This window comes from Calliphora vicina, chromosome 2, assembly GCF_958450345.1.
Source record: "Calliphora vicina chromosome 2, idCalVici1.1, whole genome shotgun sequence".
Classification (NCBI taxonomy): domain Eukaryota; kingdom Metazoa; phylum Arthropoda; class Insecta; order Diptera; family Calliphoridae; genus Calliphora; species Calliphora vicina.
Genome location: NC_088781.1, coordinates 80327717 through 80353850, shown reverse-complemented (window position 1 = coordinate 80353850; position 26134 = coordinate 80327717). Strand labels below are relative to the sequence as shown.

Below are 26134 nucleotides of genomic sequence, written 5' to 3'. Positions count from 1 at the left end.
TATTGGCCTAAACTGGTTGCCGATGTAAAGGATTACGTCACAAATTGCGATTTATGTAAAACCTCGAAACCTCCAAATACTATACTTAGACCTCCTTTAGGTCAAAAGGTTGAATCTGAAAGACAATTTCAGAGATTATACTTGGACCTTATAGGACCTTTTCCAAGGACGAGAAACGGAAATATCGGTATATTAATTATTTTGGATCACTTTTCAAAATTTACTTTTTAATACCATTGAGGAAATTTGTATCTAAACCAATAGTGAATCATTTAAGGAACGATATTTTTAATTGTTTTGGCGTACCGGAGGTGATTGTTACCGACAACGGTATCCAATTTAAAAGTAGGGAATTTGATGATTGTTTGTCGAAATTTGGAATTAATCATATTTGTACGACTGTTTATAGCCCACAGGCTAATGCTAGTGAGAGGGTGAACAGATCCATTAATGAGGCTCTCCGATCGTATATTAGAGAGGATCAGAAACAGTGGGATACTTATTTGAGCAGTATTAATTGTGCTATTAGAAATAGTGTACATCAAAGCACGGGACGCTCCCCTTATGAATTAGTTTTTGGTCAAAGTATGATTAATCATGGTCACGGTTATAAAATTTTAAGAAATCTAGAACTTTTAGCTGAAACTGATACTAAATTAGAAAGACAAGATGAATTTACTCTTCTTCGTGATTCAATAAAATCTAAAATACAGAAAGCTTAGGACAAGAACGCAAGAATTTACAATTTAAGATCCCGTCATCGCGAGTTTGATATCGGTCAGGAGGTAATAAGAAGAAATTTTTCTCAAAGTTCTCTTGTGAAAAACTTCAATTCGAAACTTGCTCCAACAGGAGTGAAAGCGGTCGTCAAAAGAAGGATTGGTCAAGTAAATTATGAGTTGAAAGATATTATTCGTGGTAACACTGGCATTTATCATATCAAGGATATTTGGATTTGAACGGAAAATTATTTTTTTTCTGGTATTGGATTGATATTGTTTTCGACTTTTTTCAGATAAAGCTTTGCGTTTGCTCTAAAACTTTATCTGCTTTGTGATGTCGACCTTAAAACATTAGTATTGACAAAATTATTTGAGTGTATAATTTATATTTTTTTTGGGTTTTTTATATTACTTTTTTTTGAAATTGACGAAAGTAGGCTTTCGGATTTATTGGAAAGAAAAAACGAAAATTGAAAATTTTGAAATTCAGATGTGTATTGAAAATTAAAGGAAACGGTTGAAGTTACTTTTATTAGTGCAATAAATAATTTTGAAGGTAAAAAGGATTTTTTTTTATTAAGCGATCAATTTTGATTATAATACTGATTTGGATGCGTGTGACGAAGAATAATACAATTTACATTATCGAATTTCAAGATAACATATATATTCAGTCCTTGTGCATTATTTGTTTCCTGAAGGATAATTCTGACAAAGAATAACACAATTTTTAGCGACGGTTATCAAACATTATATATTCAATCCGTGTGTTTGTTTCCTGAAGGCTAATTATATAATCAATAATCGAAGTGTGGAAAATCCAACACCAAGTTAATTTTCCATCAAATACACATTTTTTTTTTGTGTGACAAAATTTACTTTTACCTAATTTCCTGCAGTTTACTTGTATATAGCAATATTGCTTCATAAAATCCATCTATTTTGGCATTGGTTTAAAATTTATATCTTTCATAATCAAAATTATTCTAAATCAGTAGTATTTTCTCAATACTCGTCATTTATTGCTCATTAAATTTTCTTTAAATTTTGCAAATTACCAATATTAATATTAAAATAACTTTTATTAATTTTCCTAATCTTAATTTTCATAAATAACTATAATTTTTCAACTTGCTTTTTGATTAAATTTTGTTTAAATTCATAAATTCATTATAATAATGCTTTAATAACATATTTGTCAATAATTAATATAGTTTGTTTTCTAAAAATATACAATTTAATATGGTCATCTTAATTAAGATTTAAATGAAAATGATATAATTGTATTGCATTTTCATTCATAAATATTTCAAAACCAAAATAAACAAGTAAGAAAGTATGGTCGGTCAAGCCCGACCATATAATACCCTACACCAAGTAAATGAGTAAAAATATTTTTCTTTTAAAATATCAATAATTTATATTTTTGAGAGATTTTTCGAAGGGGCCTTATATGGGAGCTATGATCAATTATGGACCGATCACCATAAAATTAGGTCGTGTGATTTATGTCTATATGAAAGTTATTTATGTTGAATTTTGTGTGTATACCAACATTTTTAAGTGATTTATGCACGTTAAAGTGATTTTCGGAAGCGGGTCTATATGGGAGCTATGACTAATTATGGACCGATCGTAACAAAATTTGGTGACATGAATTTTGTATATATAAAACTTATTTGGAGCGAAATTTGTGTAGATACATAGATAAATTAAACATTTATGACCGATAAAGTCCAATTTCGAGGGGACATTTGTATGGGGGCTAGGTGAAATAATGGACCGATTTCAGCCAGTTTCAATAGGATTGGTCCTTGGGCCGAAAAAGTAATATGTAACAAATTTGATCGAAATATCTTCAAAATTGCGACCTGTACTCTGCGCACAAAGTTTACATGGACAGCCAGCCAGCCAACCAGACGGACGGACGGACGGACGGACATCGTTTAATCGACTCAGAAAGTGATTCTAAGTCGATCGGTATACTTTAAGGTGGGTGTTAGACCAATATTTTTGGGCGTTACAAACATCTGCACAAACGCATAATACCCTCCCCACTATGGTGGTGTAGGGTATAAAAACAGATTCCACATTTTGACTTTTCATAACACTAACACAAATTTACAAACATAAATGTCATAAAATTTCATTCATAAACACAAAACTCCATATTGGGCAATCTCTCTCATAAATTTACACTAACAATATAATAGTATACAAATTTTAAAAATTTCAAATTTGAAAAGCAAACTCACAGCCGTCTACGAGCGCTTGCAGACTTCGTGGGATAAAAAAATGTAAGTTTACATATTTTTCTTTTTATTACACACACACATTTTAAATACTCATTCGAAAGCATAAATATCTTTTACAAAAACAACATATTGTATTAAAGATACAATACAATTTTTAAAACATTTAGATTAGTGCATTTTGAATACAATATTGTTACGAAATTGTACTTGAATTCAAATATAACGATTTTAACGTCTGATTTAAAAGTAGCATAATGCTTTCAAGTAACAGTGCTGTAAAACTGTAACATATCTGTGGGCATTGTTAAATAAAAGCTTTCAGTTGATTTGATTGTAAGTTGGCAACGCTGTATTCGAGTTCGAATAATCAGTTAAAGAACATTGTAGAAAGTACACCACAGATGGCGTATGACCTAGAATATTCGAACTTTGACAGTTAAAGAGCTTTCTAGATGGTAATGCAGTGTTATAAATAGTGGCAGAGGTTGCAGTCATTAGTGAGTTGATCAGAGACGCTTTTCGAGGAAACATCATCTAAGTGCCTTAAAGTGTGTTGTGTTTGTTTTCAAAGTAAATTCGTGTACATTATAAATTGTGTCTGTAATTCTGAGAATTTATAAACGTGTATAAGAAAACATTGAGTGGCTATTTAATTCTGTTGTTGTTGTACATTTTAATAAATAAAGAGTTGTTACAATTTTCAAACTACTAAACGGCTTTTATTTGCAATCAAAAGTATCCGGTTTATTTAAAGGAAATAAACCAGCGTTTTGAAAAGGTTAAAACGTAACAATTGGTGTCAGAAGTGGGATTGCAAATTAATAAGCATGAAGTTTGAGGAACTGAAAGTTGAACAGCTCAAGAAGGAATTGAGTAAGTTGGAGCTACCAACAGCAGGTAACGAGGCAGAATTGCAGAAGAGGCTGATAGACGAATTCAAGCGGCGTGATATTGACATCGGTGCTTACGAATTCGAGTATAAGGAAGAAATGGAAGTTTCTACACGTTCAGCAACAAGCAGCATGGATTTAAGCACAATGTTTGCGGCTATTATGGAAAAGATGGAAGGAATGCAAATGAAACTTCTAGAAACTATTAAAGTAAACAACGAGAAGCTTCTAGCTGAAAGTCAAGAATCTTCTAGAGCCACAGATAAGAAAATTCAGAAAGTGTCTGATGTTATTAACAACAGTGTGGATGGCATTGATAAAAAGGTGTCGGACTTGAATAATGTTCAATGTCAAGAAGAGGCAGTTGTAGAGGCTTTAAATGAGAAACAATGTAAAACCAAAATTAAATGTTATAACTGTCGTAAAATTGGTCATACTCAGCGAAACTGTAGAGCACCAAGAAAGCGAACCAAATATGTTTCACCATCAAGAAATAACCAGCTGGCGAATCATCAAGCATTACAGGAGCCACCTTTAAAAAGAGCTAGCACTGAGGCAGAGGTTTTGGTATGGGCCCGTGAGGAAGTGAAGGATTGTATAGACAATGGTTGGTTGGTGTTGGAACCAGCAGATGTGAAAAGTGGCCATGTAACAATGGAGGCCCTCGTTGAACAGTGCAACGACGGAATGGTTCCTGTTGGAGTGCTTGGTCTGTCCCGCAGTGAAAAGATCATCAGGCCGGATTCCAAGATGGGTGAAGGTGCTTCAGCAGAAAAAGAAATGCATGAACTCGTTCGGAGACGAATTAAAGTGACAAATGACCAAATGAAAACCGGATATAGCTCACAACGTAATAAGGGTTTGTCATCCAAATTAAGGAATCACTGCAAAGGACCACATAGGGCAGTTAAGAAATTGGACGACATGGTTTATAGAATACGGAAATGTGGAAGACTGATATCGGGAATTAAGGTCGTACATCTAGAACTACTAGCCGCCTATAGGAGAAGTGAATCTATGCCTATTCGGGACGAACAGGCTTAAGCGGGGGGCAGTGTTACGAAATTGTACTTGAATTCAAATATAACGATTTTAACGGCTGATTTAAAAGTAGCATAATGCTTTCAAGTAACAGTGCTGTAAAACTGTAACATATCTGTGGGCATTGTTAAATAAAAGCTTTCAGTTGATTTGATTGTAAGTTGGCAACGCTGTATTCGAGTTCGAATAATCAGTTAAAGAACATTGTAGAAAGTACACCACAGATGGCGTATGACCTAGAATATTCGAACTTTGACAGTTAAAGAGCTTTCTAGATGGTAATGCAGTGTTATAAATAGTGGCAGAGGTTGCAGTCATTAGTGAGTTGATCAGAGACGCTTTTCGAGGAAACATCATCTAAGTGCCTTAAAGTGTGTTGTGTTTGTTTTCAAAGTAAATTCGTGTACATTATAAATTGTGTCTGTAATTCTGAGAATTTATAAACGTGTATAAGAAAACATTGAGTGGCTATTTAATTCTGTTGTTGTTGTACATTTTAATAAATAAAGAGTTGTTACAATTTTTAAACTACTAAACTGCTTTTATTTGCAATCAAAAGTATCCGGTTTATTTAAAGGAAATAAACCAGCGTTTTGAAAAGGTTAAAACGTAACAATATATAATTATTAAAAATTAGTAGGGATATTTATGCTTCTAACATTTACAAAATATAGTACATATATTATATTGTTTATATGGTTTCACAATTAAATATATATAAAATAATAGAAATTAGAGTGACCATATATAAATTATTCATATATACCATTTCAAAACGTAGAATCAAAAATTATAAATTTTCATATTTTTGTTATTGTTGTTTAATATAATGTCAGTAAATAATCTTTTAATTTTTATATTTTTAAACATGGAGAATTAACTTGTGATAAAATTTATTTACGAACGGTGAAGTCTTTTAGGTAGGGTACTATGTTATTTGGGATGGCATTGAAATTTTGTTATTGCCATTAGGGAGGGTCGGAAATAAAGGGAATGGATCTAACATCTAAATTGTATTGTTTCTGAAATTCGACAAATAACTAAAGACAAAGGGACTTTCGAAAAATTCAGAAATGAAAAAGTCGTAAAACAAACATTGTTTCTGATACCCCAGAGATTAATTTTCTACAATAAAAAAGTTCTTTTTCAAAAGTCGATTTTGAGATATTGCTACATATATGATCCTGAGCGAGTAAAAATTATGATATTTTTATTTATTATAATAGTACTTTCTGTATTTTCTTTACCAATGAACATAGAATCTTGAAATAAGCGAGTGAAAATGCATAAATTGGTGCTTTCTGGTACTTTTTATTTATTCCAACGGTTTTTTAATACATTTAAAGTAATGAACATAGAATCACGATATACGATAAAAATTATCCAGAATGATTTCGGATCCGCAAAAGGTGGATTTAGTGACACTTTTCTTCCATCTAATGTTACTTATGGAATTTTCTATAATAATGGACCTAGAAATATGAAATTAAGCTTATATGGGTCTTATTGAGTGACAATCCAAGGGAGAGAAATTCGAATGCTACTTTTTGTATTTTCTTTACCAATGATTCTTAATTAAACAAATATAGTTCTGAATAAATAAGAAATCACAAAGGTGTAACTAATTGTGCTTATCCTCATTCTAATGGTAATTTTAATTTTGTTTACCAATGAACCTAGAAACATAATATTAACCAACATGGTATTGAGTGAGAATCCAAAATTTTGTACATTTTGGTTCTTTTTCTTTATTGCAATGGTACGTTAAGAATTTTTCTAATAATAAACCTAGAATCATGAAATTAAACACTTGATACTGTTAGTTTTCGATTTTTTCATTACAACGCACAGTGGGTTCGATGATACCCAAAGTAGCGATTAATCCATAGAAGTCGTAGTTTTAAAATATAATATTTTTTTATTGATGAATGAATAATTATAAAAACACGGCATTTTAGAAAAAAAAAACAAAAATAGTTTAACCCGTTAAGTGCATTATTGTTTTTTTGGAAAAAAAGACCATAGCTTACAATTTATGCTATAACTTTGGAATGGAAAGCGATAAATTAATGAATAAAATTGGAAATTAAAGCATGTGCTATTAAAAAAGTCAAATAATAAATTTATTATATGTATTTATATTAGTATCAATTTAATTTAAATTTTAATTTTTGTTTTTCACAAAATTTTAAAAATGTAAAATTTTTTCAAAAAAGTCGCAAAAGAGAATATTATAAATTTTTGTAATGAATAATCATAAGTACATAAAAACACAGCTTTAAAAAAAAAGAATAAAAAAAAATTTAACCTGTTAGGCGTTTTTTGTTTTTCGGAAAAATATAATTTTCGCTGTAACTTTGAAAACAAAATACATTTAAAGAGTAAGTTAATATGTAACTGTATTCCTATTAGTATAAATTTATATCCAGTTTTTCTTTCACTAAATTCAGTAAATGTAAAATTTAATCTGAAAAAATAAAAAAATTTAAAAGTTTTGGGGGAATCTTTCTTTGGTTTCGTTTTACCTTCTTAATAAAAAATATATTGAAATATTTGTATTATTCTGCATTCATTATTACTATAATATTCTTCATCATTATCATCATCACTATCTTCATCGTTGTTATCATTTACTGGTCTTGTTAAATAAATGAAAACCAGAGTTTTTACACAACAATGAAAATAAAAAAAATGGCGGGGCATTGTCTGGACTTTTTTTTTCTTAAATAATAGCTGATATCCTATACTATTCTAAAATCCATAAAACTAATTTCAACTATTACTAACTTAATACTTGTGGCCCATTAAAAGCGGAAATTATTACAATTTTGGACCTTTTTTAAAAAAATTATTAAAAATATATACACATAATTTTTATAAAAAAGATATTATAAAAGATTTACTTTTAATAGATTTAACACTAACAAAAATAGTTTAACCCGTTAAGTGCATTATTGTTTTTTTGGAAAAAAAGACCATAGCTTACAATTTATGCTATAACTTTGGAATGGAAAGCGATAAATTAATGAATAAAATTGGAAATTAAAGCATGTGCTATTAAAAAAGTCAAATAATAAATTTATTATATGTATTTATATTAGTATCAATTTAATTTAAATTTTAATTTTTGTTTTTCACAAAATTTTAAAAATGTAAAATTTTTTCAAAAAAGTCGCAAAAGAGAATATTATAAATTTTTGTAATGAATAATCATAAGTACATAAAAACACAGCTTTAAAAAAAAGAATAAAAAAAAATTTAACCTGTTAGGCGTTTTTTGTTTTTCGGAAAAATATAATTTTCGCTGTAACTTTGAAAACAAAATAAATTTAAAGAGTAAGTTAATATGTAACTGTATTCCTATTAGTATAAATTTATATCCAGTTTTTCTTTCACTAAATTCAGTAAATGTAAAATTTAATCTGAAAAAATAAAAAAAATTAAAAGTTTTGGGGGAATCTTTCTTTGGTTTCGTTTTACCTTCTTAATAAAAAATATATTGAAATATTTGTATTATTCTGCATTCATTATTACTATAATATTCTTCATCATTATCATCATCACTATCTTCATCGTTGTTATCATTTACTGGTCTTGTTAAATAAATGAAAACCAGAGTTTTTACACAACAATGAAAATAAAAAAATGGCGGGGCATTGTCTGGACTTTTTTTTCTTAAATAATAGCTGATATCCTATACTATTCTAAAATCCATAAAACTAATTTCAACTATTACTAACTTAATACTTGTGGCCCATTAAAAGCGGAAATTATTACAATTTTGGACATTTTTTAAAAAAATTATTAAAAATATATACACATAATTTTTATAAAAAAGATATTATAAAAGATTTACTTTTAATAGATTTAACACTAACAATAATCGTTTGTATTATAAAAATGTCCAATTTTTTCACTTTTTTTAAAAACAGCAATAATTTGCTATCTTTGACCGCTCACTGAAAAAAAAGTAAACAACTTAGTTGATTTATTTTTACAGCTAATGATGTAGAATTTTATCAAAATTTATTATAAAAACTATTTTTCTAATTTTCAATTAATCGCCACTTTTATACCATTTGAACCCAACGTGCAACGTATAAAATACATTTGGTCAATTCACAAGGTCTTTTATCATGTCATAATGTTCTAATATTTTATGAATCGGCGGGTCGGCTTAACCGACTCTTAGGCGTTCGGCACAGGTCTCTGCTGGTTGGTTACGATAACACAATAAACATAGCATACAGAGTAGTATTATTTTAGGAATTTTTTTGCTTTAAAGGCAATAACAACATACTAGGACATTATGACATGATAAGAGACCTTGTGAACTGACCAATTATTTATATTTTTTGGATAATTGAATGAATTTTATTTTGTTGTAATTTGGACATCCAACAAAACAAAACCCAGTTTGTTGCTGTAGTGTTTATCTAAACGCGGCCCACGTTGCTGATGGTATTTATATTTGTAGGATAAAATCATATCTTGATTATATAATTTTTTTTTTTAAATTTAAAATAGATTTTAGTTAATAATTGTTTGTATTTACCACCATTTTTTGAGAATTTTTGAGAATGGAACGCATCGTCGATATATTCTTCAGGAATGACACCTTCTGGAGATCTAGAACTGAAAAAGAAACTAAATTATTAAATTTATAATTTCAATTAATATACAAAAAATCTACAATAGAGACTCTTGTGCAATCGGTAAATAACTTTACAAACTCAATGAGTAACATGATGCAAGAAATGCTTAAGATGCTTAAAAGTCAACATAAAAACGAACTCGAGTATTTTCTTAAAAGTCATGAAGTTGATATAATGTTAGTTTCGGAAACCCTTTTGACGTCAAGAAGTTTATTTAACATAAATGGATATGTTTTTTATGGCACAAATAATGCAAAAGATAGAGCATGTGGAGGCTCTGGAATTTTAATTAAAACCCATATCAAACTCCATTCACTGTGTGATATTTATTAAGATTGTCTTCAAGCTACGACAATCTGTATGGATGATTGCTACAGAAACCTATTAATTTCGTCGATATATTCACCTCCAAGGTTTTCGATTACTGAAAACAAATATGAACATTTTTACGAATCACTAGGACCGATTATAATGCTAAGCATACTCACTGGGGATCAGGACTTGTAACCCGAAAGGTCGCGCTTTGTTTAATAAATTGAATTTGCATGTGCTGTCGAGCGGAGAACCAACATACTGGCCTACTGACCCAAGCAAAATACCAGATGTCATTGATTTTGCAGTTACAAAAAATTTACCAATGGAACTAATTCAGGTTAAATCCTCATTAGAATTATCCTCGGATCACTCACCCACCTTCGTTACTCTATTGAACCCCCGAGAAATAGTATCCCCGATTGGTCACTCTGCAATATCAAGCACAAAAAAATAAATTGGTTGAAATATAGAAAATATATTAGCACACACAGTACAGAGAATATATCGCTAAGAACACCAGAAGATATCGATATCTCTCTCAAAAATTTTGAACAAAACTTAAAACTTGCTGTTGAACAACCCACTCAAATAATCCAACAAATAAGATACAATCTATTCAGCAGATATTGAACAGTTGTTAGCTGAAAAAAGAAGAGTTCGTCGAGAGTGGCAACTCTACAGATCCCCTCAACTTAAAACGGAGCTTCGAAAATGTCTTAAACGCCTCAGTATACTTCTTCACAAACGAAAAACTGATTCAATTAATAAAAATCTGGCGAGCTACAGAACTCCTCTATGTAATTCAAGTGGAGTTTGGGCGAGAAACGATACTGAAAAAGGAAACCAGTTTTTTAGTCATCTAAAGAATGTATTTTGCCCAAATGAGTCAAACGACATAATAGAGTTACCACCTGCTTTAAATCATATTACTGTTGAACCACTTCGTTTTTAGATATCAAAGCTATTCGAAAAACTCTTAATGCAGAAGTTAAAGCCGATAGTGAATCATTTTGATTATATTCGAACTTATCAATTCGGAAAAACATATCACCATAGAACAAACTCACAGGCTGGTTGATATCATATATAAGACTTTTGAAGAAAAAATATTGTTCTGCGCTCTTCATCGACGTTTCGCAAGCCTTCGACAAAGTATGGTACGAAGGATTATCGATTGAAATAAAACAATATTTACCAGTAAAGAAACATAAGCTTCTAGAAAGTTATTTAAGTTCTTAAAGAGGGAGACTTCATAAGTTCACCACAGCCTACTGAAGCAGGCGTACCCCAAGAAAGTATACTGGGTCCCTTCCTATATTTTGGGGTTGGGGTTAAGACGAGCCGCAAGCCCTCTGAAGTTTTGAGATGCATTTACAAGGTGAAAAAATGCATTTTTTTCAGTTTTTGTAAAAATTTTGCCATTAAAAAATTACTTTTCCAATTTAATTTAAAAGAATAGAAATGTGTACGTAATTGTCGTTCTAATGAGACATAAAAAAAAGAAATTGGTCAAAAAAATTTAAAGTTATTAAAACTTCGCCAGGCCATTAACGTGTCTCATGCAACTAGAACAAGAAAAGTAGGAACAAAATTAACATATTTTGATAAATATTAAAATAAAAGCTCATTTTTACTTAAAATATGTCCATAGTTACTTGTATATGAGTTTTTGTCTTCGTAGGATACCGTTAACCTATTCTTAGGTATGAACCAAAAAATTTAAATTTTATAACGGCAGTTTCAAAACTCCATTTTAAAATTTTGTTAAACAAATTTCGGAATTTTTTGATCATCTCATTGGGATTTATTGAGAATATAATAGGGAATAAAAATGTGAAAAATTTATCAAAATATATCTGATAGTTTTTCCGTACCTGCGATTTAAATTTTTAAATTTTCGATAAAACCAATTATTTGGCAATTTTTTGGCGAATGAGCTCTATTTCCTTACTCTTATGAATTTTAAGCAAAACTTATTCAGAATATTATAGTTCAAGTAATTTTAAATATAGTCTGAAAGTTTTCCTAAAATCTGAAAACGTTAACCCTTAAATCGTGAAGGTCAAATGTCAAATTTTCTAGGGTTTATAATAACAGCACAAGAATGGAAATTAACGCTTAATGGCACTTGGGGTTAAAATGACCCCAAACATTTAAAATCATAATTTTTTTTATGGTTTTAGAAGTTTGGGGTCATTTTAACCCCAAGTGCTATATAGTGTAAATTTTAATTTTTCTGCTGTTTTTGTAAATACTAGGCTTTGTGTTACATTTTTGTTAAATTTCATCAAATTCGGCCCAAAAATATACAACATTTCGAACATTTCGTAATCTTTCCAAGAGAAATTCAAAATATTGAAAAATTTGACCTTTGACCTTCACGATTTAAGGTTTAGTGTTTTCCAATTTTAGTAAAGCTTTCAGAGTATATTTAGAATTATCTGGACTATAATATTCTGAATTGGTTTTACTTAAAATTTATAACAGTAAGGAAATAGAGCTCATTCGGCAAAAAATTGTCAAATAATTGGTGTTTAGGCGTATTTAGTTATAATTAGGGGGCGGATTTATATGCAAATGCATGTTTTTTCTCGAACTTGCAAATACAATGTAGACTAATTATCTATCCGAATCTCACATTTTGCTGCAAAATGGCATCGATTTGTTAGTGCATATTTTTGCATATTTTATTGATAATGCATATTTTGTTATATTTTACTTCAAAATGCATATTTGTATGCATATTATGCCAACTTTTAATAAAAATATAAATTTTTGTCGTTAATGGGCAATACATGGTTTCGACAAAATTTTTTTTGTCGAATTTGTTATAGAAATAGCAATAAATTCTATCGACTAACTTCTTTCGACATCGAGAAACTGGCATTAAGTTCTTCATTTCTCTATCAATAATTGAAAATAATCATTTCAAAACATTTTTCTTCAAACAAGTTTAGTATCAAAAATTCATTAAATGTGTAGAAAACATTCATATTTGTTTTCATTGCAAATTCGATTTATAAGAGATTTCGTTATCGAAAGATTTTGTAACTTCACCTACACAGTAACCGCTCCTAACAGTCATTTCCAAGCAGTACTAATTGCTTAATTGCTGGATTATTACAAGATAAAAATTAAGGTTGGATGCTACTTTACAGCACGATCAAAATATTGATGATTTTACAAGTATTCATACCAAGATATTACAATTAATATAAATATGCATCGTTTTCCAGAAGAAAAGTTATTTTAAAAATATTTTTGGAACTTTAATTGTTTAATTCCTGGTATAATTTAAAGAGTTCTAACTGCTGGCAACAATGTTTTGTATTTTTTGGACATTTCAAAATCCATACTTAATTATTTTTTGTTTCTGCACAAAAATATAAGTGCATATTTTTTAAATTTTTAGATCATATTTTGATTTTTTTGAAGCATATTTTAGGCGCATATTTTCCAATAATAAATGCATGAAAATCCGCCCCCTAGTTATAATGAATATGATTTGATGAATTTAACTACTTTTGTTGATTTATTAGTTAAATTATAAACAGTGTTTTTTTTTGGCAGCACTTTGCTTTTAATTAGGCTGAAACCCTGACTGCTATAATTAGTATAGATACAAAAGTGAGAGTTTGATTCTGCTTTTGTTGTATTAAATAAATAAAGTCTTTAATCAGCAGCAGCAGGAGTCAGCCATATATTGAAAAATAAATTGGTTAATAAAGTGGAGAAATTAAATTTAAACTAGTTATTTCTGGTCCGTAAAATAACGGGCTCAACATTTTGGTGCCGAAACCCGGGATAGAGTGATCCCAATAAATAACAAATTTCATTTAATAAAGTATTATATGTTAAATTCTTCAAGAATTATTACCAACAACAACTACAGTGGAGTTAATGGTGCAGTGTGAAAGTGGTGTACTTGTTAAATAAAGTTGGTGTATAACAAATATACAATTCAACTCCAAAATAAACAGGTGTCTAAGATAAAAAAAGATATTCACCACATGTGTTTAAGGCAAACAGGAGTTTACCACTAAAAATATTAGCAAAGACACCAACCACCAGTGATAATCAAACTGTAAAACTTATCAGTGGTCCTTAGATCTTTTTATACAAAAAGAAACAGAGACCAAAACAAATCACACAAATAAATGACAAGTGTCAAAAAATTGAATGTGATTGATGTTTATTTTTTTTTGCAAACAAGAGTAAACGTTTATTAAATTGTCCACAAATAAATTAAAATAAAGGCAATATAATTATTGGTTTGTTGCTAAATAAATATAAAAAAGCAACATTTTGTACAAGAGGCTGTACACAACTACAACAACAAGTGGTTCAGCGTCAAGGCCCAGTGCTAAAGGTAATATGAGCAGAATAAAGGCACTTATTACCAAAAAAGGTGGAAATTTAAAGGAAGACTACAGTGTCGTCTTGAAATTTTGGAGCAGTACTTCAAGCAGTGTTTAAGGGTGCAGGCTAATATAGAGAGGGGGTGTACTGATACAACAAGTAACGTAGCTGCAATTACGGAAATTGAAGATATTTATGTGTCTACAAAAACAAAAATTATGAATATCTTAGCAAAGCGGCGGACATCAGTAGCAGATGTGAGCGTACTCAATCACTAGTAGCAGGCCCTAGACTTCGTCGGGAAGTCAAATTACCGACATTTTCAGGGAAGTATAGTGATTTTCAAAATTTATTTCGCTTTTTAATAAAATTATCCACCAGGATGAATTACTGGACAATTGCGAGCGTTTTTTAATTCTGAAAGAGCACTTAGGCTCCAGGCTCTGGCGGCGATTGCTGATTTCGACGTAACGGACGACAATTATCCCAAGACGCTTGATAGATTAACAGAATGTTTTGATAAAAAGGCGTTGATGTTCGAGGAACACGTAACGGCGCTGTTTGCTATCCCCAAGGTAGCCAAATCATCTGCGGCTCATCTGAGACAGGTTCTAGATGGAGTAAATGCGCATTTGAGTGCGATGCTATCGCTTGGTGACCACAAAGATATTGCGAAAAATCTGATATGGGTAAAATAAAGTATTTTACGCCTCACCAGTATGTGCTGCGGCCAGAGTCAACGAGTACCAAGCTTCGAGTTGTGTTCGATTGCAGTTGTAAGGCAGATAGTGGTCTGCACTCAATGACGTCATGATGAAAGGTCCTCAAGTCCAAGATGATTTATTATCTATAATTCTGCGATTTAGATGTTACAAATACGCAATTACGGCAGATGTAACAAAAATGTATCGCCAAGCATGGGTTACCGATAATGATGCGAATTATCAAGCAATTTTGTGGAGGTCTTCCCCTGAAGAACAGTTGAAGGCATATCGATTGCGGACCATAACGTATGGTACTACTTCTGCTCCCTATTTGGCAACAAGGTGCTTGAAGAAATTGGGAGAAGATTATGCCGTTGAATATCCGATCGGTTCAAAAAAGATTTTATCCGATTTCTATATGGATGATTTGATCAGTGGATCAAATGATGAAAACGAAATTTTTGAAATTTATAAGCAGGTTTCCACAGTATTAGATACTGCTAAGTTCACTTTAAGAAAATGGTTCTCAAACAGTGAAAAATTCCTGAAATTTCTACCCGATGCTGATAAAGAAAAAACTCTTCGATTAAATGATGAAGAAATTATAAAAACTCTTGCCATCACCTGGGCTCCAGTGGGAGATACTTTTCGATATAATAACGGTACATTTGTGGAGTGCTAAATCAAGAGTAGCACCACTGAAGACGCAATCATTACCAAAGCTAGAATTGTTGGGTGCTGAATTATTATCAAAGTTGGTAACGAAGACGAAGGCTAATTTTCCGATTGCGATTGATGGTACCTATTTGTGGACTGATTCGGAAATCGTACTGGACTGGATAAATGAGCATCCCTCAAATTGGAATACTTTTGTTGCCAACAGGGTGTCGTCAATTCAAGAAGAAACTAAAGATTGCATATGGCGTCATGTCCCCTCCAAATCCAACGCAGCGGATATAATATCAAGAGGTGCGTATGCAAATGAATTACTGGATTCGTTTTGGTTTACAGGGTCTAGTTTCTTGAAGAAAACATGTGATGAGTGGCCAGCAAATAAATCAAGGAAGAAGCGAGCTGACATAGATGAAGAGAGATGTACTAGTGCTACTACATTGATTATTGAATCTAATGCGAACTTATAGAGATTTTGAAAAGCTGCAAAAAATCGTTGTTTGTCTCTTAAGTTTTCGTAATCGTACAAAGAAAATTAGAGAAAAATTAGATGAAGCGCTATTCGAATAATATATTGTGTGCAGCAGTATTATTTTCGTGAAGAAATAGCTTTGCTATTACAAAATCGTGAATTGCCTGCAACAAGTAAATACAAAAGCCTCAGTATTTTTATAGAAGGTCAACATGGTGTACCCTTGCTTCGAGTTGGTGGTCGACTGGCGAATTCGGATTTGCCCTATGATGCAAAACATCCAATTCTCCTGCCGAATAATTCAGAAACAGTTAAATGTTATATAAGATTTCTTCATATGAAATATTTGCATACTGGTACTCAAGCCTTAATGTCTATCATCAGACAGCGGTTCTGGGTCTTCCGCGCTAGAAGTGTTATACGTTCTGTGACTGGTAGTTGTATTCAATGCTTTAGATGTCGTCCAAGACTTATCAACCAAATTATGGGTGACTTGCCGCATTCAAGAGTAGCCGTTTACCGTTGCTGGTGTGGATTTCTGTGGTCCTATTACAACTACATATAAACTAAGAGGATGTCGTACAACGAAAAGCTACATTGCTGATTTTATATGTTTTAGCAGAAAGGCTATACATATGGAGGTGGTCTCTGATTTGACTGCTAATGCCTTCTTGGCATCATTAAAAAGATTTGTGGCTCGTCGAGGTCTATGCACTCAGCTGTTCTGCGATAATGCTACAAACTTCGTAGGCACCCGTAGAGAGCTAGAAGAAATGAAGAAGACGTTTTTTGATCAACAGGTGCAAGGTAAAATATCAAAATATTGTACTGCTAACAATATTCAATTTTGCCACATTCCACCGCGATCCCCCCAATTTGGCGGATTGTGGGAGGCTGTAAAGTCAGCTAAATACCATTTAGCTAGAATTTTGGGTAAATCGTATTTGACATTTGAAGAGCTTGCAACAGTGGTTACTGAAGTGGAAGCTGTCTTAAATTCAAGGCCGTTGACAGCCATGTCCAATGATCCAAATGATGAAACTGTTTTGACTCCTGCCCATTTTTTGACTGGTGGTCCGTTGGTGGGTATTGCAGAACCTACTGTCGACAGTAAAGACTGGTCTCGCTTAGACAGATGGCTAAGAATTTCTGCTATACAACAACACTTCTGGAAGAGGTGGTCAATAGAATACCTGCACGAATTACAACAAAAGGTCAAGTGGACTAAAAAGCAGAAAAACTTAAATGAAGGTGATTTGGTTTTAGTTGCCGAAGATAATTTACCCTCGAAGCAGTGGCTTATTGGTAGAGTTATAAAAGTTATTCGTGACCCCCAAGGTACAGTACGAGTGGCTGATGTTAAAACGAAGAATGGAGAAGTCCGTCGAGCTATCCACAAGTTGGCACCAATTCCATATGATGGTTGATGTATTCCCGGATCCATCAAGGGTGGCGATATGTTTAGGCGTATTTAGTTAAAATGAATTTATAATGAATATGATTTTGAATTTAACTACTTTTGTTGATTTATTAGTTAAATTATAAACAGTGTTGCATTGTTTGGCAGCACTTTGCTTTTAATTAGGCTGAAACCCTGACTGCTATAATTAGTATAGATACAAAAGTGAGAGTTTGATTCTGCTTTTGTTGTATTAAATAAATAAAGTCGTTAATCAGCAGCAGCAGGAGTCAGCCATATATTGAAAAATAAATTGGTTAATAAAGTGGAGAAATTAAATTTAAACTAGTTATTTCTGAGTTATTTCTGGTCCGTAAAATAACGGGCTCAACAAATTGGTTTTTCTCGAAAATTTCGAAATTTAAATCGCAGGTACGGAAAAACTATGAGATATATTTTGATAAATTTTTCAATAAATCCCAATGAGATGATCAAAAAATTCTGAAATTTGTTTAATAAAATTTTTAAAAATTTGAAATTGAAGTTTTGAAACTGCCGTTAAAAAAAATTATTTTTTTGGTCATACCTGCGAATAGGTTAACGGTATCCTACGAATACAAAAACTCATGTACAAGTAAATATGGATATATTTTAAGTAGAAATGAGCTTTTATTTTAATATTTATCAAAATATGTTAATTTTGTTCCTACATTTCTTGTTCTAGTTGCCTGAGACACGTTAATAGATTTACCTAAAAATTTTTCAGGATGATTTTTTACTAATGTTCACCAAACTGGAGGGTGAGAATGGCCAAAATCCAACTTTCGTTTATTTAGGGCCACCCTAATGTGCATAGTGCACATCCTTAGCAGTTCTAGGAGACAGTACCGAAGTGATTTTACCCATCATTTAGGGTGGGAGCTTGACTAGTTATTTTAACACGTGCATTAGTGTCCCAAAATTTTTTTTTTTCGAATTTTGGAACGCATACTCTCTATTTTTTATATATGTAAAACTATAGTTAAATATGAAATTTTGTCTTTCTATCATGATTGCAACCTGTGCCGACTTGCGATTTAGTTTTGAGGTGCATTTACAAGGGGAAAAAATTGCAATTTTTTCAGTTTTTGTATAAATTTTGCCATTAAATAATTACTTTTGCAATTTAATTTAAAATAATCGAAATGTGTACGTAATTGTCGTTCTAATAAGATATAAAACACAAAAATTGGTTAAAAAATGTCAATGTTATTAAAAAATCGCCAGGCCACTAACGTGTCTCAGGCCACTATTACAAGAAATGTTGGAACAAAATTAACATATTTTGAGAAATACTAAAATAATCAGAGTTGTTCCTGTTCTCACTTTCACCATTCACCTTATTTTTGGAAGCATAATTACAACAATAGTATCTAATTTTCACAGCATTTCTAATTATAAATGTTTACAAGTGATTTTTTTAACCTTAATTATATAATTTTCGAAATCTTATTTTATATTATTGTTGTAATAATGCTTTCAAAAATAGGGTGAATGGTGAAAGTGAGAACAGGAATAGCCATGAATATCTTTTTGTTACTTAAAATATATCCATATTTACTTGTATAAGAGTTTTTGTCTTCGTAGGATAACGTTAACCTATTCGCAGGTATGACCAAAAAAAAATATTTTTTTTAACGGCAGTTTCAAAACTCCATTTTAAAATTTTTAAAAAAATTTGTTGAACAAATTTCATTTTGATCATCACTTGGGGATTTATTGACAAGATAATAGGGAATAAAAATGTGAAAAAAGTATGTCAATACCTCCTATAGTTTTTCCGTACCTGCGATATAAATTTTGCGATATTCGAGAAAAACAAATTTTTGGCCATTTTTTTGGAATGTGCCCAATTTCCTTACTGTTATTTTAAGTAAAATCTGTTCAGAATATTATAGTTCAGGTAATTTAAAATATAGTCTGAAAGTTTTACTAAAATCGGAAAACGCCAACCCTTAAATCGAGAAGGTCAAAGGTCAAATTTTTCAATATTAGGAATTACTCATGGAAAAATAGCGAAATGTTATATATTTTTGGGCCGATTTTGATGAAACTTAAGAAAAATATAACACAAAGTCTAGTATTTACAAAAACAGCATAAAAGTTAAAATTAACCCATAATATCACTTGGGGTTAAAATTACCCCAAACTTCTAAAACCATTAAAAAATATTCAATTTCCATAGTGCTGATGAAAATTAGATTTTTATAGGAAACAAACTTTAAAATATTGTGTTGTGTATTAGAAACTAGTATTACGAAGCCATTTTGAAAAATGTTCACAATTTTGTTCAATTTTGACCACACATTTTTCAAACGGCAAAATATTGTATTTATACCTGATTTTTGCTTTAATAACGTAATTAATATTTTATTGAGGATTTTTGAATAATAAAATTGATTTTAACCCCATAGTGTACTTTTGATTTATTAAATTTAAAAACTAACTTGAAGGATTGAGTTTATTTAACTCTGAAAAACATTAAAGTTAGCACCATTCATATTGAATGTGTTTTTCGTGATTTTAAAAGTTGAGTGTCTTTTTAACCCCAAGTGCTATTAAGGGTTAATTTTAAATTTTGTACTGTTATTATAAATACTAGACATAATGTTATATTTTTCTTAAGTTTCATCAAAATCGGTCCAAAAATATATAACATTTCGCTATCTTTCCATGAAAATATTCTGAATAGCTTTTACTTAAAAATCATAACAATAAAGAAATTCGGCTCATACGCCAAAATATGGCCATAAAATTAGTTTTTCTCGAAAATCGCTAAATTTAAATCGCAGGTACGGAATTGTGGTATTGACTACTATTTCTTATTTTTATTCCATATTATGTTCTCAATACATCTCAATGTAAGATTAAAAAATTCTGAAATTTGTTAAACAAAATTTTTAAAAATTTTAAAATGGAGTTTTGAAACTGCCGTCAAAAAAAATATTTTTTTTGGTTATACATGCGAATAGGTTATAGTAAAAATAAGCTATTATTTTAATATTTCTCAAAATATGTTAATTTTGTTCCTACATTTCTTGTTCTAGTGGCCTGAGACACGCTAATGGCCTGGCGATTTTTTAATAACTTTAACATTTTTTAACTAATTTTTGTGTTTCAGTCAACTCTAATAAAAAAGCCTCTAAAGTATGCAGTACAAATTTAGATATTTTATTTGCAAATAAATAAGAACAGGCAGGGTTGGAGAAACTTGACGAACTAAAATTAGTAAATGCTACCGGGCGAAGCCGGGGCGGTCAACAGTATATAAAAAAAAATAGAAGGTATGCGTTCCAAAATTCAAAAATTGTCTTCTCTCTGCACTACAAAGTGCACACACGTGTCAAATGACCAAAATATATAAAATGGAGTCAGCCAAGTGATAAGACATTTGTGACAATTACTGTCTTTAAGGGATACATTGACTATTTGCTTGTATGTGTATGGTAGACATTTGTATTTATTAAGTGCCTTTCTAATACAACAAGATACAATATCTTATAAATTACAGCATTAGAATCCGATAAGTTATTAATAATTAAAGTAAAATTTTCACTTAAAATAGGGACTTAAGCATAAATACAATAAATACATATATAAAATAAATTGAACATTGATAGTTTAATAAATACATAAAGAATAAACAAAAAAATATAATATGGAATATAAATCTCACCCTTAAGAGAAAAATTATGGAAGTAATTTTTCTACCTCCATAGAACCGTTACAAATGTTTGTTTTTATTAATATATTTTTTTTTTGTGTATTACTTAAAATAGCTATAAAATTATGTTAAAATGTGTAATATAAGTTTATTTTATAATTTTTTTTTTAAATTATTGTTGTGGTAAGTTTTTTCTATACCATTATAGTCCATTGTGTTGTTTACACCATCACTCTAACTATGAAAGGAATTTTAAAGTTAATTTTTGCTAAAGTCGACTTTATTTTGAAATAGAACTTTTGTTTTTATTTGAAAAAAGCTTTAAAACTTTTTCCAACATATACATTCAAATAATTGAAAATATTTTTCAATGAATGTAAATAAAAAAAGAAATTTCAAAAAATTTAAACAAAAAAATGTACACAAAAAAAATTATATTTCAATTCAAACATTCATTACATTTTGAACTGGTTTCAATTATTTTATAATTGAATCAAGTATTCATGTGCTCAAAAACAAAATTTTCTGATATTTTCTATTGAATTTTGAGTTTTGAATTTGATAATTTTGACAATTGAATATACAATTTTCGTTATTGGTTGAACTTTAAATACAAGAATTATTGAATAGATAATCTTCGTAATTGAAAACACAAAAAATAACAAAAATTTGATTTCAATTACGAAAATAATCTATATACATATATAAAAGAGTAACGTTACTGACTGACTGACTGATTCATCATCGCACAGCCCAAACGGCTGAAGCTAGAATTTTAACTGTGGGTTCCTCCCTCCCCAAAACGATCCGATAAGAAGGGATTTTTGGAAATTCGAACGTTTAGGGGGTAAAAAAGGGTAAATTCGGTAACCTTATATCTTCAAAACTAATAAAGATACAAAAAAACTTAAAGTTGCATGTTACTCCATTTAAAAAATAAGCTGACAGGTGTTTCGTACTTTTTCGAAATTCGAAACATTTAGGGGAGAAAACGGGTAAAAACTGTATTTTGGTACTTTTTTTGCACCCTATTTATCTTTTAAACCAATAAACATAGAAACAAATTTTAAATCGTATTCTTTAATTATCAAAAAATAAAAAATATAAGTTTGGTACTTTTTGGAAATTCGAACCCTTAAGGGATAAAAATTGTGTTTATTTTTGGTACTTTTTCATAAAATATGTTAATACGAATATTTTATTATGAGCTCCCACCACGATACAGAAATTTATTTGAATTAAATTTTACCAAAACAATGGGGATAAAAAGGTACCAAAAAGGGGATAAAATCGGAAAAATACATTTTATTGAAATTATTAAGCCAATTTTGATAATTTTTTTAACACTGGTTCCTGGATTCATACAAAAATTAACTAACAGGGTTTTATTTGGAACTCGAGTGCCAAGGTGTATATTGGGCCAAATCCGGGTAAACAGTTTGGTACTTTTTTAAAACATATTTTTTCTTGGGCACATTAACACAGATTTTAATATTTTGAGACATGTCTGTAGCATAAACAATTTTGGCAAAATGGAATATTTTTAAAGGTCGAACTTGAGGGGTGTTCGAGGAAGAAAAGGGAAATTGGTACTTTTCTCCTAATGGTACTTTTTTAATATTTTAAATTATTCGAACTTGAGGGGTGTTCGAGGAAGAAAAGGGAAATTGGTACTTTTCTCCTAATGGTACTTTTTTAATATTTTAAATAATTGCACTTAGCGACATTAAAGTTAGCTGATTTGTATCTGAGTGAAGTTTGTGTTAGGCATAGGGTATAATATTTAGGCATCAAAATGTGTGAACAGAACTATAGGTACTTTTTTGTTCTTCTAATGGTACTTTTTTGAAATTTCTATAACAATGGACTTAGAAACATGAAATTAAACATATATGGTCCTAAGTGAGTGAGAATTCTAGGGGGAGACTTTTTGGTACTTTTTCTTTATTGGAATGGTACTTTTTGTAATTTCTTCACCAATGAACCTAGAAACATAAAATAAAGCTTATATATAAACCGAGTGAGTAGGAAACCACAAGTGTGGGTTTTTTGGTACTTTTTCTATATTCTAATGGTACTTTTTTGAATTTTCTATAACTATGGACTTAGAAACATGAAATTAAGCATATATGGTCCTAGGTGAGTGAAAATTCTAGGGGGAGACTTTTTGGTATTTTTTCTTTATTCTAATGGTACTTTTTTGAATTTTCTATAACAATGAACTTAGAAACATGAAAATAAGCATACACTGAATCAATTAAGTCTCCGTACAGACATACTCATAATATAAACTAGCAATTTATGGTCACTTTTCAATACATATTTAAACATTTTTTTAATTAATTTTATAAAAAAAATTGTAAACTAGAAATCAACATAAAAAAACTACAAACATTTTCATTAAAAACATAAAAATTTACATAAATTCAATAATTGTACGAAAAGTATCACCAAAAAAGTCTCCGTACAGTTAACCCTTTTAAGGCAAGGAATCCTAATATAAAACTTATTTGCATTTAATATGTGGTAGGTCCTCCATTCTGAGCAATTGCAGCATTTAAATGGCTGTGCGTTGAATGGACCAGCTTTGTTGTTGTCAGGGAATGCAAAAATAAGCAAATTTCAATGGATAGAAAGAAAGTTATTATTAACCTGCAAAATGAAGGAAAAAGTCTAACCGAAATCAAGGATATTGTAAAAGACCACGATATTCCATTCAGTATGTTATTCAACAGTTCAAAAAAACCGGAACAATGGCAAATAAACCAAGAACTGAAAAAAAATAAACCACCATTTAGTGAAGAATTACACGATTTGCAGAAGGTAATCCAAAAATTAGCGCATGTGTAATTGCGGGAAACTTGAAAACTAGTAATGAATTAATGGTAAACCCACAAACTATAAGAAACGCTCTTAAACTTAATGGATACAATGGTCGGGTAAGCCGTACGAAGCCGCTTGTTCGAAAAGTGAACATGAAAAAGAGATTGGATTACGATATCGAGCATATTGATAAAGATTTTTTATTTTGGGATCGAGTTATTTTTAGCGATGAAAGTAAATTGAATGGTTTTGGTTCTGATGGAAGAAAAATGGTATGGAGAAAGCCAAATACTGAAATGAATCTGAAGCATTTGACACTATCCGTAAATCATGGAGGAGGTAACGTTATTGTTTGGGGTTGCATGGCTTCATTTGGGGTGGGAAATCTTATTTTTGTTGAAAACACGATGGATAAATATGCATACCTTAATATATTAAAAGAAAAATTAAAACAAAGTGCTAAAAAATTAGGCTTGGGATGTGTGTATTGCTTCCAACAGAACAGCGATCCCAAACACACCTCCAGATTAGTAAAGGAATATTTTATTTATAATGTTCCTAAGCACTTAAATCGCCCAGCTCAGTCATCTGATCTCAACCAGATTGAGCATCTATGGGATCACTTGGAAAGAAAGATTCGGCAGCACAATATAAAGAGAAAAGATCAGCTAAAAGCCGTCATAATGGAAGAGTGGTATAAAATAGATTCCCTGACAACAACAAAGCTGGTCCATTCCATGCACAGCCATTTAAATTCTGCAATTGCTCAGAAATGAGGACCTACCACATATTAAATGCAAATAAGTTTTACATTGGGATTCCTTGCCTTAAAAACGGTTAACTGTACGGAGACTTTTTTGGTGATACTTTTCGTACAATTATTGAATTTTTGTAAATTTTTATGTTTTTAATGAAAAAGTTTGTAGTTTTTTTATGTTGATTTACAATTTTTTTTTAAAATTAATTTAAAAAAATTTTAAATATGTATTGAAAAGTGACCATAAATTGCTAGTTTATATTATGAATATGTCTGTACGGAGACTTAATTGATTCAGTGTATATGGCCCTAAGTGAGTGAGAATTCTAGGGGGAGACTTTTTGGTACTTTTTCTTTATTCGAATGGTACTTTTTGTAATTTCTTCGCCAATGAACCTAAAAACATGAAATTAAGCTTATACGGACCGGAGTGAGTGGGAATCTACAAGTGATTGCTTTTTGGTACTTTTTCTATATTCTAATGGTACTTTTTGAATTTTCTGTAATAATGGACATAGAAATATGAAGTTAAGCATATATGGTTCTAAGTAAGTGAGAATTCTAGGGGGAGAGTTTTTGGTACTTTTTGTTTATTCTAATGGTACTTTTTTGAATTTTCTATAACAATGAACTTAGAAACATGAAATTAAGCATATATGGTCCTAAGTAAGTGAGAATTCTAGGGGGAGACTTTTTGGTACTTTTTCTTTAATCGAATGGTACTTTTTGTAATTTCTTCACCAATGAACCTAGAAACATGAAATAAAGCTTACATGGGCCAGAGTGGGTGCGCATCTACAAGTGACTGCTTTTTGGTACTTTTTCTATATTATAATGGTACTTTTTGAATTTTCTATAATAATGGACCTAGAAATATGTTATTAAGCGTATTGGTCCTATGTGATTGAAAATTTAGCGGATACTTCATGGTACTTTTTCTTTATTATAATGGTACTTTTTTTAATTTTGTATAACAATGGACTTAGAAACATGAAATTAAGCATACACGGACCTAAGTCAGTGAGAATTCTAGGGGGAGACTTTTTGGTACTTTTTCTCTATTCGAATGGTACTTTTTGTAATTTCTTCACCAATGAACCTAGAAACATGAAGTAAAGCTTATTTGGACCGGAGTGAGTGCGAATCCACAAGTGCCTGATTTTTGGTACTTTTTGTATATTGTAGCGGTACTTTTTGAATTTTCTGTAATAATGGCCATAAAAATATGAAATTAATCGTATATGTTCTAAAGTGAGTGAGAATTCTAGGGGGAGACTTTTTGGTACTTTTTCTTTATTCTAATGGTACTTTTTTGAATTTTTTATAACAATGAACTTAGAAACATGATATTAATCGTATATGTTCTA

At 30.5% G+C, this 26134-nt stretch overlaps 1 protein-coding gene across 1 annotated transcript in view; it reads right to left on the bottom strand.

The window, feature by feature from the left end:
• chico overlaps positions 1–26134 on the bottom strand; it is a 431529-nt gene that overhangs the window by 159131 nt on the left and 246264 nt on the right. The window contains exon 4 of the mRNA XM_065500717.1: positions 9464–9543. Within this exon, the coding sequence (XP_065356789.1) occupies positions 9464–9543 (80 nt within the window). The remainder of the gene's footprint in view (positions 1–9463; positions 9544–26134) is intronic.